Below are 13,601 nucleotides of genomic sequence, written 5' to 3'. Positions count from 1 at the left end.
TTAGAAAAGCGTCGACCAAATCCAAAGTTCTCCAACATGTGAAAGAGGAAAGGCCAGTGCACCGAGTCATACGCTTTGTGAAAGTCAAGTTTAAGAGTAAAAAAAGGCCTTCCGCTGGACTTCAGAGAGTGAACCACCTCTGTGGCCAGAATAAATGAATGTTGCGGTCGACTATGGGAAATGAAAGCAAATTGAGCATCTGAAAAAATCTGATTAGCGATAGAGCGCATACTGGTAGCCAATACCTTGGCAATGATCCGGTAGATTCCTCTTAAGATAGAGATAGGACAGTACCACGCTATGTCCACCGACGTAGCGTCTTTCAGAATAAGAGATACAATGGCCAGGTGATAGATAGACAGTAACCGGCTGTTACGGTGAAACTCAACGAACATACTCAGAATATCACCCTTAACACATGTCCAAAATGTGCGATAGAAGTCCACAGGATAACCATTAAAACCAGAGGCTTTCCATCCTGACAAAGTTGTTACTGCCGCAAAGATTTTCTCTTCAGAAAAGGCCATCTGCAAAGACTTTGATAACGCGTGGTCGATACAATGAATGAAGTCCGTACCCATCGACCCACCGACTGAGGGGTTTTCGGCATAAAGCTTGATGAAGAAGTCAGTCACCGCTGGTAGGACCTGATCTCCCGAATGGTAGACACCTTCAATGCAGATGGAAGGAATGGCATGCCTTCGATGCCTATGAGAGGCAACAGAATGAAAAAAGCGAGTATTTTCGTCACCCGCTTTAAGCCAAGTAGCACGAGACCGCTGCCTCCAGCGAATCTCCTCTTTCATGCGCCACGACCGTAATAGCAGAGTCAGCTCTGCGGATCTAGCATTCAGGCTGGCAATACCGGAGTTCGACAGGGAGGCCGAGTCTGAGAGAGACTGGTGGATCGACGATAGCTCACGCTCCCAATCCTCCATATGTTGAAATTTACTGATATGCCTCGAAATAAGCCATGATTTAATTGCTCGAGACAAGCGGCGATACTTAACCACACAACGATTAGCCGCCCTAGCTGTGGTGCGCGAGCCACACCAAGATAGATGGACTACAGACTCAAAGTCTAGCTCCGTGATCCACCATTGCTCAAATCGAAATTTGATGTGGCGAGAAAATCCATGCCCTCATTGGATGACCAACTGACTATGGTCAGAGACAGATGGAGGGAGAAGACAAACAAAGAGGTCATTTAGCGAGGCCAGCAGATCCGGGGAGACGAGCACACGGTCAAGCAAGCGGTAGCACGGGCGAGATCGACGATTGGACCAAGAGAAAGCTTCCCCACGATGCGGAACAAAATACAACTGGTTCAATTGAATGAAGTTTTGGAACCCAAGCATAGAAGCCGAGAGAGAGAGAGAGAGAGAGAGAGAGAGAGAGAGAGAGAGAGAATATACACAAGCTCTCCCTTTTTACATGCAAACAACAAACATGCAAACAATCATCCTCCTACATGGAGGTTGGGAGGTGAACTAAAAAGAGAAAACCTCCATGGTCCACTTGAAAAACAAAGAACATAACCAACAAACTCTCTCTCTCTCTCTCTCTCTCTCTCTCTCTCTCTCTCTCTCTCTCTCTCGCTTTCTGTTTACAGTAAATGTCACAATAACGCACAACCAGATACTGAAAGAACAGTATCCTCAGCAGCCACCACAGATCACAGACGAAGTGTAAGGTCTGGCTTTGAAGAATCATCATTAAGCAGTTGCATGGTGCTCATATCTGGATTCCTTGGTGGTCCCTGAATCTGAAAACCAACCTCCCTCTCCCTGTTGCACACGTTCAGCGTCTGTCGAAAACTTGCCGGCCAGTATAGCTCCACTTTGTCGTTATCCATGAAAACCGGCAACCCGACATACCCACCACCCTCAAATCTTGCACCACCTCTACTACCAGCCTTGTCAAGAACAGAAGTGTGCATCAGAGAGTGAGCCTTGATCCCAAGAGACCGGTATACGGTTCCACGTAGAGGCAGTGATGCTAAGCTTGCATACCTCTCTGAGAACACACTCATTCTATTGGCTCTTTTTGCTAATGTCCTCTCCCTCTTATGAGCATTCTGGTGACCACCCAAAGCCTGAGAACTAAAGAATTTGCGATCACAGTAGTTGCAAGAAAAAATCCTGGGCTCAGATGGCGGGGAAGCATGTGCAGGTCTGGAATGATTGATGCCACTGCTGCTCTCACTTGTGCTTGATATTGAAACACCCGCTGGAACCATCGGACCCACATTTTTCTCCTTGGAAGCATTGTCAGTGATGACACCATTGTTACAGTTGAGTGACAGGTCCAAGGAGATTGATTCAGATTTTAATTGGAAATTGAAGAGGGGGGGAGTTGGGGAGTTAGTAGCATCCTTTGAAATTTCTTGGTTGGATATGTTGGAAGCAACCTGATTGCTAACAACTGATTCTTCTTCAGAGGAATTTTCAGCTTCAAGCTCTACACTTGTAGTGTTCATCATTTTCTTACTGAACAGAGAGCTTTCAGGTGTTTCTTTTTTGTTGTGGTCACTTCACTGCATTTGGAATGAGAAAGATTCTTCAATTGCTTTACTGGAGGTGCAAAAACAATCCAACCATGAATACAACATATTCCACTTGAAAAATAGCAAGCAGACCAAAAGTCCAAAAGGAAAACTACATACTATTTATCTCTGCATGGTCATCACCTTTGGAATAAACATACATCAATAATATACTGTACAGTAAAGTTTATCCAATCAATGGTGAACTACTATTTATTCCTATTTATCAATTCTAATGTATGGTGAACGGTTTTGGCTGCTTATTCACTCAAATATTGATAGTACTGATTTATGATTATGATAATTGCAACACTTTCAATATATGTTTCAAATATTCTTTTTAGAGACGATACCATGACACTTCACGGATATAGTCAAACCATATCCTCATGATCATTTCCCTTGTGCTTGACAGGCTTTTTCCAATAAATTTTTATTTTTTACAACCAACCACACCCTGAAAGCTGAAAACCAATTACGTTCTCACATCCCAAGTCCATTTTCTTCCCCATCACATAAAGGTATCTGGCAAGCACTCAAGAGAAACCTTAACAACTTCTACCAGCAGTAGTACATTGATGGAATCTAGAATTGATTTCTCAAACTTACATAAAAGAATCAATTACCATTGCCTCTGTTCTTCATATTCTAGTCTGTTTTTGAGAAACAACCATTCTCTGGACAAGATGCTTCACAAATTTAACTGAGAAATTAACAAAATTGATGGGCCAAAGTACAACCACCACAAGACTGCAGCATCACCATCTCTATAACATTAAATCAATGGATCCTGAATCAATCATGCAACCTATTATGTATGCACATGTACGTAAGAGAAAAATTCTATATAAATGTAGAAAAATAAATACAGATACCGACATATTCCATAGATTTTCCTGTTATTCAGGCGGTAAAAATAGTACCTTGTACCTGTGGCTCACTTAGATTACAAGAATCACATTTACATTTATCAGACTCTCACTTATATTCTCATAAATATGGGAAATTTTTCAAAAATTCATAAAATTATTTTTGACAGTTTTCCAAGATTGTTTGAATATCTTCTAAGAACTCTGAAAATATCCACGCCACAAGCTTTGCTTCCATTATTCATACCCTGACTGACTAGGCATAATTGCACATGATCCTTAAGTGATAAAAGGGTGCTATAGTACATTATGCACAATAGGATACCTCCAACATATCATGCTCACATGACAGTGGCATTATCAAGCACAAAACCTCTCTGCAGTCTCTGCTAAAGCCTCTTGGGCAAGAAATTCTCAAACAACTTCAAAAGTTACACAAATCATGTTTTACAGTAGTCAATGAAGATTAGGATATATATTTAGTCTCAGATACTAACTTAGAATATATGATTTGCTTTTTATTCTATTTTCATTTTTATAATAAATTAACCCACATTTAACATTTATGACAGCCCTACAACTCTGTCCCGTAATGGGGTTGATTCACATACTATAGGAATTTATTTTTCACTAAGTAAAGCAATTTGATTTATCAAGATTCAAAGTATCGATTCAATAAATTTCTTACGCTTGATTAGCAAAAGGCAATCCATTTTAGAAGGCTGTATAGTTGATATCTATTCCTGCTTAGTATGTCATACTTGGAGCCATGGTCTCAACTTTTTCAATGAGGGTTCACTATTTTCTTTCCACTTATTCAAGCTGAGGTCCAATAACTTCTGTCTAGGGCTTTTGTTTTTTCTTTTTCTTTTCAGTTCTTTTTTTTTCGAGAATTCCTTGCATGATTTCCACAATTCCAGCTACTCAGGCACTTAACACTAAGCACCTGCTGCTTATTGAGGGGCATCTCTGTTGTTCTAACTTATCTTGTAGAAGACTTTGGAATTTGACAAAAAACTTCTGAGAACTTTTATGGCATATCTTGTTTAAGACATTCCAGAGAGCAACAATTTTAATGGACTTGCAAGACAGAAGTGAAGAATAGGAAGAATACAAAACCGAGCATACAAAACATATCCAATGGAAGAATAACTTTGAAAGCCATCTTCAAGAACAAGAGCTTATACCACTAGTGGCTTCCAGCAATCAAACCACATCCAGTTATTAATGCACATTTAACAGCACCAAAAAGTGGGGCAACAGCCTGTCCCAATGAAACCAAAGTACATCTAATGACCCTGCATTGTCATTGGCAATAACCACCAAGTTAATGCACAAGTCAGAAAGAAATTCTACAGTCCATTGGTATGACAAAATTAATCTACGACTTGAACATCAAAAAAATGATTTAAATCATCATGGTAGCATAAAGATAATGGTTTAGAAACCAATATAACAAGGAAAAAAACTATGATGTTACCAGGAAATCAATAATATCACTAAAAGCATGATATAAATTCTGGTAAAACACAAGGTATATGAGAATTGAGAACTAAGAAGCAGAATGTCCAAAAACTAGCACAAAAGCGCACACAGGAAGCAGCAGACTACATATTTACTTTTGTAAAATCACAGCCAATAATCCACCTCATCTCCCACCAGCTACAACCATCTCATAAGCAAGTGATGACAAGCCAAGGCTTGTGATGGATAAAAAACAAAGTCCTCATTATCAAAGGACGGTTCCGAGTAATCTTCTTCTCACCTACCATCAGATGCCTAGCAATTCTTTAACAGATGACCAAACACAACCACCAAAGGGATTCGCCTTCAGAACATCAAAGAGGGACAGAGCTTAGAATATTTTATGAGCAACCTCGTCCACCCCTCCCAACGCAACAGAGGGAACCAACTGCAACTCAAAACAATTGAATTTCAACCAGTGGCGTCATTCCACAAGAAACCATGGTACCTAGAAATGCATCGGCGAACATATCACAAGACAGACGAACATGCTACCTCCATCAAAAGAACACAACCAAGTCAACCAGCCAACATGGTCCATACAAACTACAAGGTTCTATAAATCCAAACAAACTCAGAAGAAACCTCCCCTTCAGTCCCGACTGAGAAACACCACACTGCATCAGCATACTTCCAATATCACAAAAACCCAATAATCAATCAGAAAAGATGAAAACCAACACCTAAAATCAATTGACAAAGAAAATCGGGAAGTACAAAAACACAACTCATGATCCAAATCAAACCACACAATCAGGTACCTAGAATTCAACAAGGCCAACCCTTCTAAATCATAACCAACAGCATACCTGAAAAAAAAGAAATTTCCATAATTTAATAAAGAAAAAGAACACATACTTAAAACAGCATCCAAATACTAATCCAACTTGCTAGGAGAGGAAGGATGAACCTCGCATACTTTAGCTCAAGTAGCTCCCCACATCCATAAAACCAGCAATTTCCCAGTTTCCTACTTCTGCTCACATGAAAGTGCTTGCTTTTAGAGAGAGAGAGATGTTTTTGTGTGGGCAATGATGACCACTTTATGTTTGTGGTATGTTTGTGAGCAGTAATGGTTAATTATGGCAAGCAAGCCATGAAACTACACTGCGGGGGAGGCTGGCTCTTGGTGTGGCCAGAGACTGAGGGTGAGGTCAGACAAGAAGGGAGGGCAACAGCAGCAGAACAAATAAAGTAAAAGGAGATGACACTTCTAAATTTTGGGTTGCCTTTTTTTTCAATTCAAGTGGTCCATTTCTTTCTCTCTGATTCCACACTGGTCCTGTTAGTACGGTTGCCTGTATCCATACCCTCATCTACAGACACATACTCTGACATTGTACTATTTGCTTGCTTCTTTTTCCGCCATGTTTTGTTGGTATTTTTAGCAGTACCCACAATCCTATAAACGCAAACGCTACAGATACCAATCAAGTAAAAAGAAATTTTATTTTTTTCCATTTTTTAAAGCTATCTGAGAAGTGTGGTTCAAGTGAGCAGCCTCATCCTGATGAAGCATCAGGATTGTACGTGCTTAGGTGTACCTTGTGAGATGGTGGCATCTAAGCAGTGTGGATGCACACACCCACTCTGGCTGATGGGTACCCACGTTGGACATATTCTGTTGCACTTTTCCTAACAGAAATCGAACAGAAACCAAGCAGCGGACACCTACCATCCATTGTCTTCAGGCTCAACCCAGTGGTTTTGAGATACTAACGACTATGATATGCCCAAAATCATATATTCACAAAAAGCTTTCCTCTCTCTCTCTCTCTCTCTCTCTCTCTCTCTCTATATATATATATATATATATATATATATATATATATATATATATATATATATATATATATATATATATATATATATATATATATAGAGAGAGAGAGAGAGAGAGAGAGAGAGAGAGAGAGAGAGAGAGAGAGAGAGAGAGAGAAATTATACTTGATTTTATGAGTGATCCCTGTAAAATCAAGTGTAGGGTCAGATTTTATAAAAAAAAAAACTAAAAAACCCATTTAACACCGGACGTGCAGCTACCAATAACCACAATACCATATCCATAACCGTATGAATACAAGAAACAATAGTATTTTTTAAAGTTTGTTAAATTTTAAGAAGCCAATTTAGTATTCAAACTAAAGTTACAAAAACACTATAAAACAAAAGAACTTATTTATCTTAAAATTAACTATTTCAAAAAATACCGCTCCATTCAAAGTGGTTTTGGTAATCTCAGTTCTAAAGTTAGACTCTAAAGTTGGTCATCTCTCTCTCTCTCTCTTTATATATATATATATATATATGTGTGTGTGTGTGTGTGTGTGTTACAATGAAAACTAAGCAAACCATAAGTAAAAGAGAAGACTTGGAATTTACTTGGTTAGCATTTAGGTCTACATCCACAAGTGAAGGAGCAAGAAATCTACTAGCAAATGCAAAAAAATAGCTAGCAAAGATATAAAGCTCTCAAAACCCTAATCCCCAATACACTGAAAACTCTCATACCCACCTCTCAAAAGAATGCAACTATATATATAGATATATAATGAAGGGCATAAAAACCTAATTGGCTCAACCGAAAAAAATAAATGGTCTAAGATTTTTATAAAATATTTAAAACTTAAATATCATAATTTTATAAAAAAAATGATCCAAGTATTGTTTCATAGCAAATGGACCATGTTGAACATATCTGCAAGGTCAGATTTCTGAAAAACAAATGTTTACTCTTGGTAGGCTGTTAGTAGGCAGCTACCATTATATATATATATATATATATATATATATATATATATATATATATATATATATATATATATATATATATATATATATATATATAAAAGGAAATGAAAACCTACAAAATAGGCAAGGTGCTAAATAAAACATGTTATTGGATTTACAGTGTCTTTTTGAAATTCTGCCCATACATCTATAGATGCTTGTTTTTATAAGAATCACTTCATGGAGCATTTGATTCCAGTGCATGGATAGGTTTTTATAAGTTTTCAAAAATCAATAGCCTACAATTTTCATAAATTTTTGTGGCTCCAATACCATTTTTTTCAGCCAAAATGCATGATCCAAGTGTTGATTTCTAGTACATCAATCATGCTGAAAACATCTATGGGGCCAGAATTAAAAAAACACACAAAAAATCTATTAGCATGTTTCGTTTAGCATCATGCCTATTTTATAGGTTTTCATTTCTCTATACATATACACTAGAATATGAGAATTAGAAGGTATTTTAGTACTTTTTTTAATCCAACCATGTGAATGTGCTTGGCATGGTGAATTTGCTAGGAATCAACCATTGGATTGTGTATTTTTTATAAAAAAAAATCAAATTTTGAATGCTTGAATATTTATGAAGATTATGAGCTATTGATTTTAAAGCCTTAAACAAATTTAGTTTATATGATGATTCAAGAGCGGGTTCTTATAAAACCAAGTATGTAGATCACATCCGAACAGTTAGATTCAAGAGAAAATAACAAAAAATCTAAAAAAAAACATAGTTTACACATTAGTTCTCATATTCTAGTGACTCATATATATATATATATATATATATATATATATAGAGAGAGAGAGAGAGAGAGAGAGAGAGAGAGATCCACTCCCTCCTCCTTGCAGCCTGAATAACATCCACGAAGATCTTCACCCTTTTAGAACCATGGTGGTATCCCATGTAGTAAGCGGGGTCCTGTGTCAAGCAGAAGGCCCAGGATTTGGGGCAGCCGTTGTCCGGGTAGAGATCCACCTAACCCCAGCTTGCCTTTCAAAAAAAATCTTTACCCTTCCCGACGTTGCTTGTAAAATACAAACAAAAAAAATCTCTTGAACGGCTTGTTTCAACTTTCAAACACCAATGCTTATCCCAAGCCCTATTTCAATTTCGCACACCAAGGAAACCCACCAAACCAAAGTAAAAAAATTGGTGTCATAAGCCCAAGAGTGAGAAAAAACAGAAAAAGAAAAAGCAGACCGTTGGAGGCATCAGAACTATTGTAATAAATGTTTGGGGATGTGTTCATACACAGCTTGTAAATAAATAACTATTAATAATTAATAAAGGGCATGCAAGTTGGTGAAAGTATGTGCATGGTCAATTCCCCAAACAGAAATTGGAACAAGAATAAGAACAAACAAATAGCAGGCGAGAGTAAATTAATACACAAGTGATCTGTTTTCAACGCTTGTATTGTGGTTTTTCTTGGATCTCGGAATTCAGCAGCCTTTACTTCTTTTTGCTTTTTTTCCTTTTCTTTTTTCTTCTTCCCATTCTGCAGAGTTTTTATCATCCAACAGGAACAATAATACTAATAAGAAGCCTGCACCTTTACATGCACACCCATGATACCTTTTTATCTCCTCATTCAAACGCATTAAAAAAAAAGAGATGCAAACGGATCAGAAATTGGCCAGATCTGTTATATCCAAGAACAAAAATAAGAATCTGAATCCTGATCCCAATAAGATGTAATGATGTAGAGCTGAATCTGCATTTGAAATATGCATGATAAGACTAGATATTATAAAAAAGAGGGCATTTTTTATGCAGCAGAGCTGCATGATAGCTACCCATCTCAACATTTCTCGAGATGAAAAAAAATACCATCTCGAGAAATGCCAAGATGGGTGGCTATCAGAGGTGCTACATCATGCAGAGCCGCTGCATATAATGTGAACACTTGTAAAAAAAAATCATACTGAGGTTGTCTATAAAAAATCTTGCTGAAGTCAAAGGTTTTAACTTTTACATCTAAAAAATGCAAATGGTTTGGATTGGATTGGAACTGAATCCAAACATAAATCCAATGGAAAACATTGGTCCAAAATAATACAAATATGATCTAGATACACGTACCTGGGCAACCCAGATGTTAACGATATTAACAAAAGCACAACACATGTTAACCCCGCCTTTGTCTCCCTTATATATATAAAACATGCTAAATAGGTTTTTTAAATACATTTTTAGATTTTGACCGTACAGATTTGATTTATATGCTTGATTTCATAGGGACCAGCTTTTGAGAATTTGATTCTGACACATGAGTAGATATTTATAGGTCAAAAATCAACATCTTCAAACTTTCATAAATTTTCAAAGCTCCAAATATCTTTCTTTTTTACCAAGAGAAATGTAGGTCTAATTAATGAGGCTAGTACGAAATATTTACTCGAGGCAAGCTCTTCTATTCTGGTTATTGAAAAGACATTCCGGCTTGGTTTGCATCTACAATGTTAAGTAACTTAGCTTTCTAAAAACCTAAAAACCAGTAAATAAAATATTTATTCTCTCAAAAAATGAATGTATTAGCATCTACTGGTTTTTAGAAAGCTAAGTTTAAGAATAAATATTTCCGGAGATACCAATACATTTTAGATACTAATACATTCATTTCCACAGAGAATAAATATTTTATTTACCAAACACGCTATTCATATTTATTCTCTCTGGAAATAAACCATTCCAGCTCCGCTTGTTTGCTAGGAACTGTTAGTGCCCGTCACCATGTGTTGGGACGTTGCAAGTTCAAAACCCAATTGTGTAATTGGTGGGGTCTGCTTAACCCCAGCTTGCCTTTAAATTTTTTTTGATAAATGGAATATGACAAAACCTATAGCAAGGATTGGTTTCCATAAAAATAACCATATATATATATATATATAGAGAGAGAGAGAGAGAGAGAGAGAGAGAGAGAGACACTTATAATACTCTTGATGACATGTAATGCGGGAAGGTGGAATCAGGTGGTGGACAATTTGGTCTACATCAAAACCCACCGAACTTATCAGGTTTCATTTGGCTTTAATAATGCAGAAACCTATGGAATGGACAGGCCTACCATCTCTCTCTCTCTCTCTTTTTGGAATATTTCTTAATGTACCGTGATAGTGCCTACATTAGTTGGGGCAATGAGTGATTATTAAGTAATTGGCAAAAAGGGAGTTAAGTCAGCTATTTACTTTAGTCTTTTGTTGCAAAGAATTATTCTCAAAAGTTGATGTGCACATTTTATAAAATTATCCCATAGCAATGAAAGACACTAATGGTAGTTTAAGAATCATTAAGAGCAAGAAGATCTAACACCCAACTTGGTGGCGTGAGTAGCCGCAGGCTTGAGGAGAAGGTGCTGACCCCTTGGTCACATGTTTCACTCCTATCGGGTGGATGGGGTGCTTTTAAATGGTGAGATCCATAAGAGCTTGGGTGTCGGTGACCTCAATTGCGGTTTATCTCTTAAAGAGGTGTGCCCATTAAGTGACCTGATTCTCGACTAAGATCCCTTGTCATACAAAAAACCCAAGAAGATCCAGTAAATTTGTTCGCATTCTGTCCGATTTAGGTATGTAACCTTGTCGGACACAGGTTTGGTGGAGAGACTTTGCATCAAAGATCGAGTCTGTTTGACCTAGGTCTGACTATATCTGACCCGAATCCCACAAGTTGTTTTTCTTGACTTCTAAGGATACTTTTAATTCAATATTGTGTCGTGTCCTTTTTATGGTGCCCTTTGACGTACGGGCCTCAAGAGCCAACCAGCACAAACCGATCACAAGTATGGACATGTGATCATTTTCGTGGCTAGCCAGCCTAGTGGGAGAGGCGGGTCCACCAATCCAAGGTGGACCCCACCCTTGACCCCAAAGGAAAAAAGATCCTGAGAGTTGTTTCATGGATCCGAAAGAGAATTCTTGGGTCATCCCAATAACTAAAAAGTGCATCATGCCTAAATCTAACTGGGGTTCGCCGTGGTGGAAGAACTAGATTGAAAAAAAAGAGGGATTCTCGTTGTAAGATATCTAATGAAACAATGGCAGAAATGAAATCCCATTCAAAGACAGAGATAATAGGCTTTACAGCCAATCCTTTGGCTAGACTTTATGCTTTAATAGATCTTTCCTCTCAAAAAGAGGTGTTAGGTAACCCACTATGTCCTTTGTTGAATACCCATTTCAAGGAGTGCAAACCTTTAATTGAAAACCCTCACCTTGCCACTTCTTTCAGTCGGTTCTGTCTTCTCAGTATCTTTCTATCTCTTATTTTTGCTCTCTCTTGTCTTCACTGTTAAGGGTAAGTCAATCATTTTTTCCCTTCGCTATCGCTTCTATTATCACTTGAATGAAGGAGTATATCTCTGCCTAATGAGGTAGGGTCCAATTCTTTCTTTTAGTCCCAACAAGTCACAAACTAAGCATAATAATAATATCATACCAAAGTGGTAAATCAAATTGTTATTCAAATATATATAATTAATCGTTTTTTATTAAACATAAAAATACCTAACTAAACGAAAAATGACCTAAACTAAATTGAGTTTTTTGCCCTGTTTATCCATGGATAGAATCTCAAGAAAATGAGACATTACACTTCATCCGAAATATCCAAAATTTGTTCCCTAATACTCCATAGATAGTTTGACAGCACCACCCGATGAAGGGGTGACGGGGAAAGCTACATGTATCATGGGGGTGCCCTGGGCACCTTATCTTTTCATTTTGTCGTTGCGCATTTCCGTTAGGCCAAAGTGCTTGGCGTTTTCTTCTTCATGCCTGCTCATGCTTCGCTGACCTATCACATGGTAAAAAAAAAGAGGGTATGAAAGATGAGACGTACTTCATGATGCATAGTTCAGAGGTGAGATGGGTCACTTGATGGAGAGAGAAGATCATAATGTTTTACCACATTCCAATCTAGAGAAGCAAAGATATCAACAGAGGCCAGTTTGCCATATTCAACACGACAAAGAGGGAGGTAGAGACTTCTTTCGGTCGATGGAGCCATGAGCGCTCCAATAATAAAACTACTTCTTTTCACCACCAACCACAAAAACTTTCTAAGATGTCGAGCAAAGTGAAAACCAGAAAGAGGCGGGGATCGAATCATCAGCTCAACAGGCAGTTGAAAAAACATAAAAGAGGTAGGGATTTGAATACGATGGATTAGATGCTTCATCTGCGAACTCGATAGCTGCTTTGAATCCAAACAAAATGAGATAAACTCCCTCTCCGTAGTCAGTGAATCTAATCCAACAACCTTACATAAGGTCCCTTCTCGATTATGTGAATTCATTAAGTGGGTCAACAGAAAAAAATTAAGATTAAAGCGAAATTACCTGTCTGAAAAGATCCTTCTACTATCCAAGTGAAATTATCAAGTTTTGCTGCATTCAGTATCTCTACAAGTACCACAGTGTCCACTGTATGTGAAAAAGATGCATTCTGATTCCTTCATCTGACAAATGTAGATTGTGCAAAAATTTGAACGCATGCTACCTTGTTTAGGAGATTGTCAACAGAAATTGTGAAAGCGTCTTGAAACTTGTGTAGCTTTAAATTCAAGTTTGCATAAATGATTCGAGGCATGAGTTCAAAGATTATTAAGCAGTCAACGGCCATGCAATTCTTCAAAAGATCCTTGAGTGAACTTCCTAGAGGATCCAGTGATGAACTGATAATATCAGCCCACAAGGCCAAGAAATGATCGTAGCTCAGTCACGGGGACTCCCCACTCATTATAGCTACCTGAACCTTTTGCTTGTTTATCCATCTCTGACAACCTAGTCGCCTAAACAATATCCTTTCCTTTTTTTTATCTACCATCGATTTTACCACCAATTGTGGTTGCCGCATATTGTGATGAA

The 13,601-nt window shown here is 37.8% G+C and overlaps 1 protein-coding gene across 2 annotated transcripts; it reads right to left on the bottom strand.

Annotated features, from left to right (window-relative positions):
• Positions 1-1,412: 1,412 nt before the first annotated feature.
• Positions 1,413-6,321, bottom strand: LOC149841343 (zinc finger protein 4-like). Of its 2 annotated transcripts, none has more exons than XM_090004762.1 (3): positions 5,849-6,321; positions 4,602-5,747; positions 1,413-2,536 (listed from the first exon to the last, which is right to left on the bottom strand). In XM_090004762.1, the coding sequence occupies exon 3, from the start codon at positions 2,480-2,482 to the stop codon at positions 1,676-1,678; it is 807 nt and encodes a 268-aa protein (XP_089860888.1). In that variant the 5' UTR covers positions 2,483-2,536; positions 4,602-5,747; positions 5,849-6,321; the 3' UTR covers positions 1,413-1,675. The 2 variants fall into 2 exon arrangements, with proteins under 2 accessions (XP_089860888.1, XP_089860889.1); XM_090004763.1 differs by having other exon boundaries at positions 5,700-5,747.
• Between the last annotated feature and the right edge of the window lie 7,280 nt (positions 6,322-13,601).

This window comes from Nuphar pumila, chromosome 4 (genome assembly GCF_984573655.1).
Source record: "Nuphar pumila chromosome 4, dmNupPumi1.hap1.1, whole genome shotgun sequence".
Lineage (NCBI taxonomy): Eukaryota > Viridiplantae > Streptophyta > Magnoliopsida > Nymphaeales > Nymphaeaceae > Nuphar > Nuphar pumila.
The sequence above is the reverse complement of the archived record's forward strand: the minus strand, read 5'-3'. Positions and strand labels throughout refer to the sequence as shown.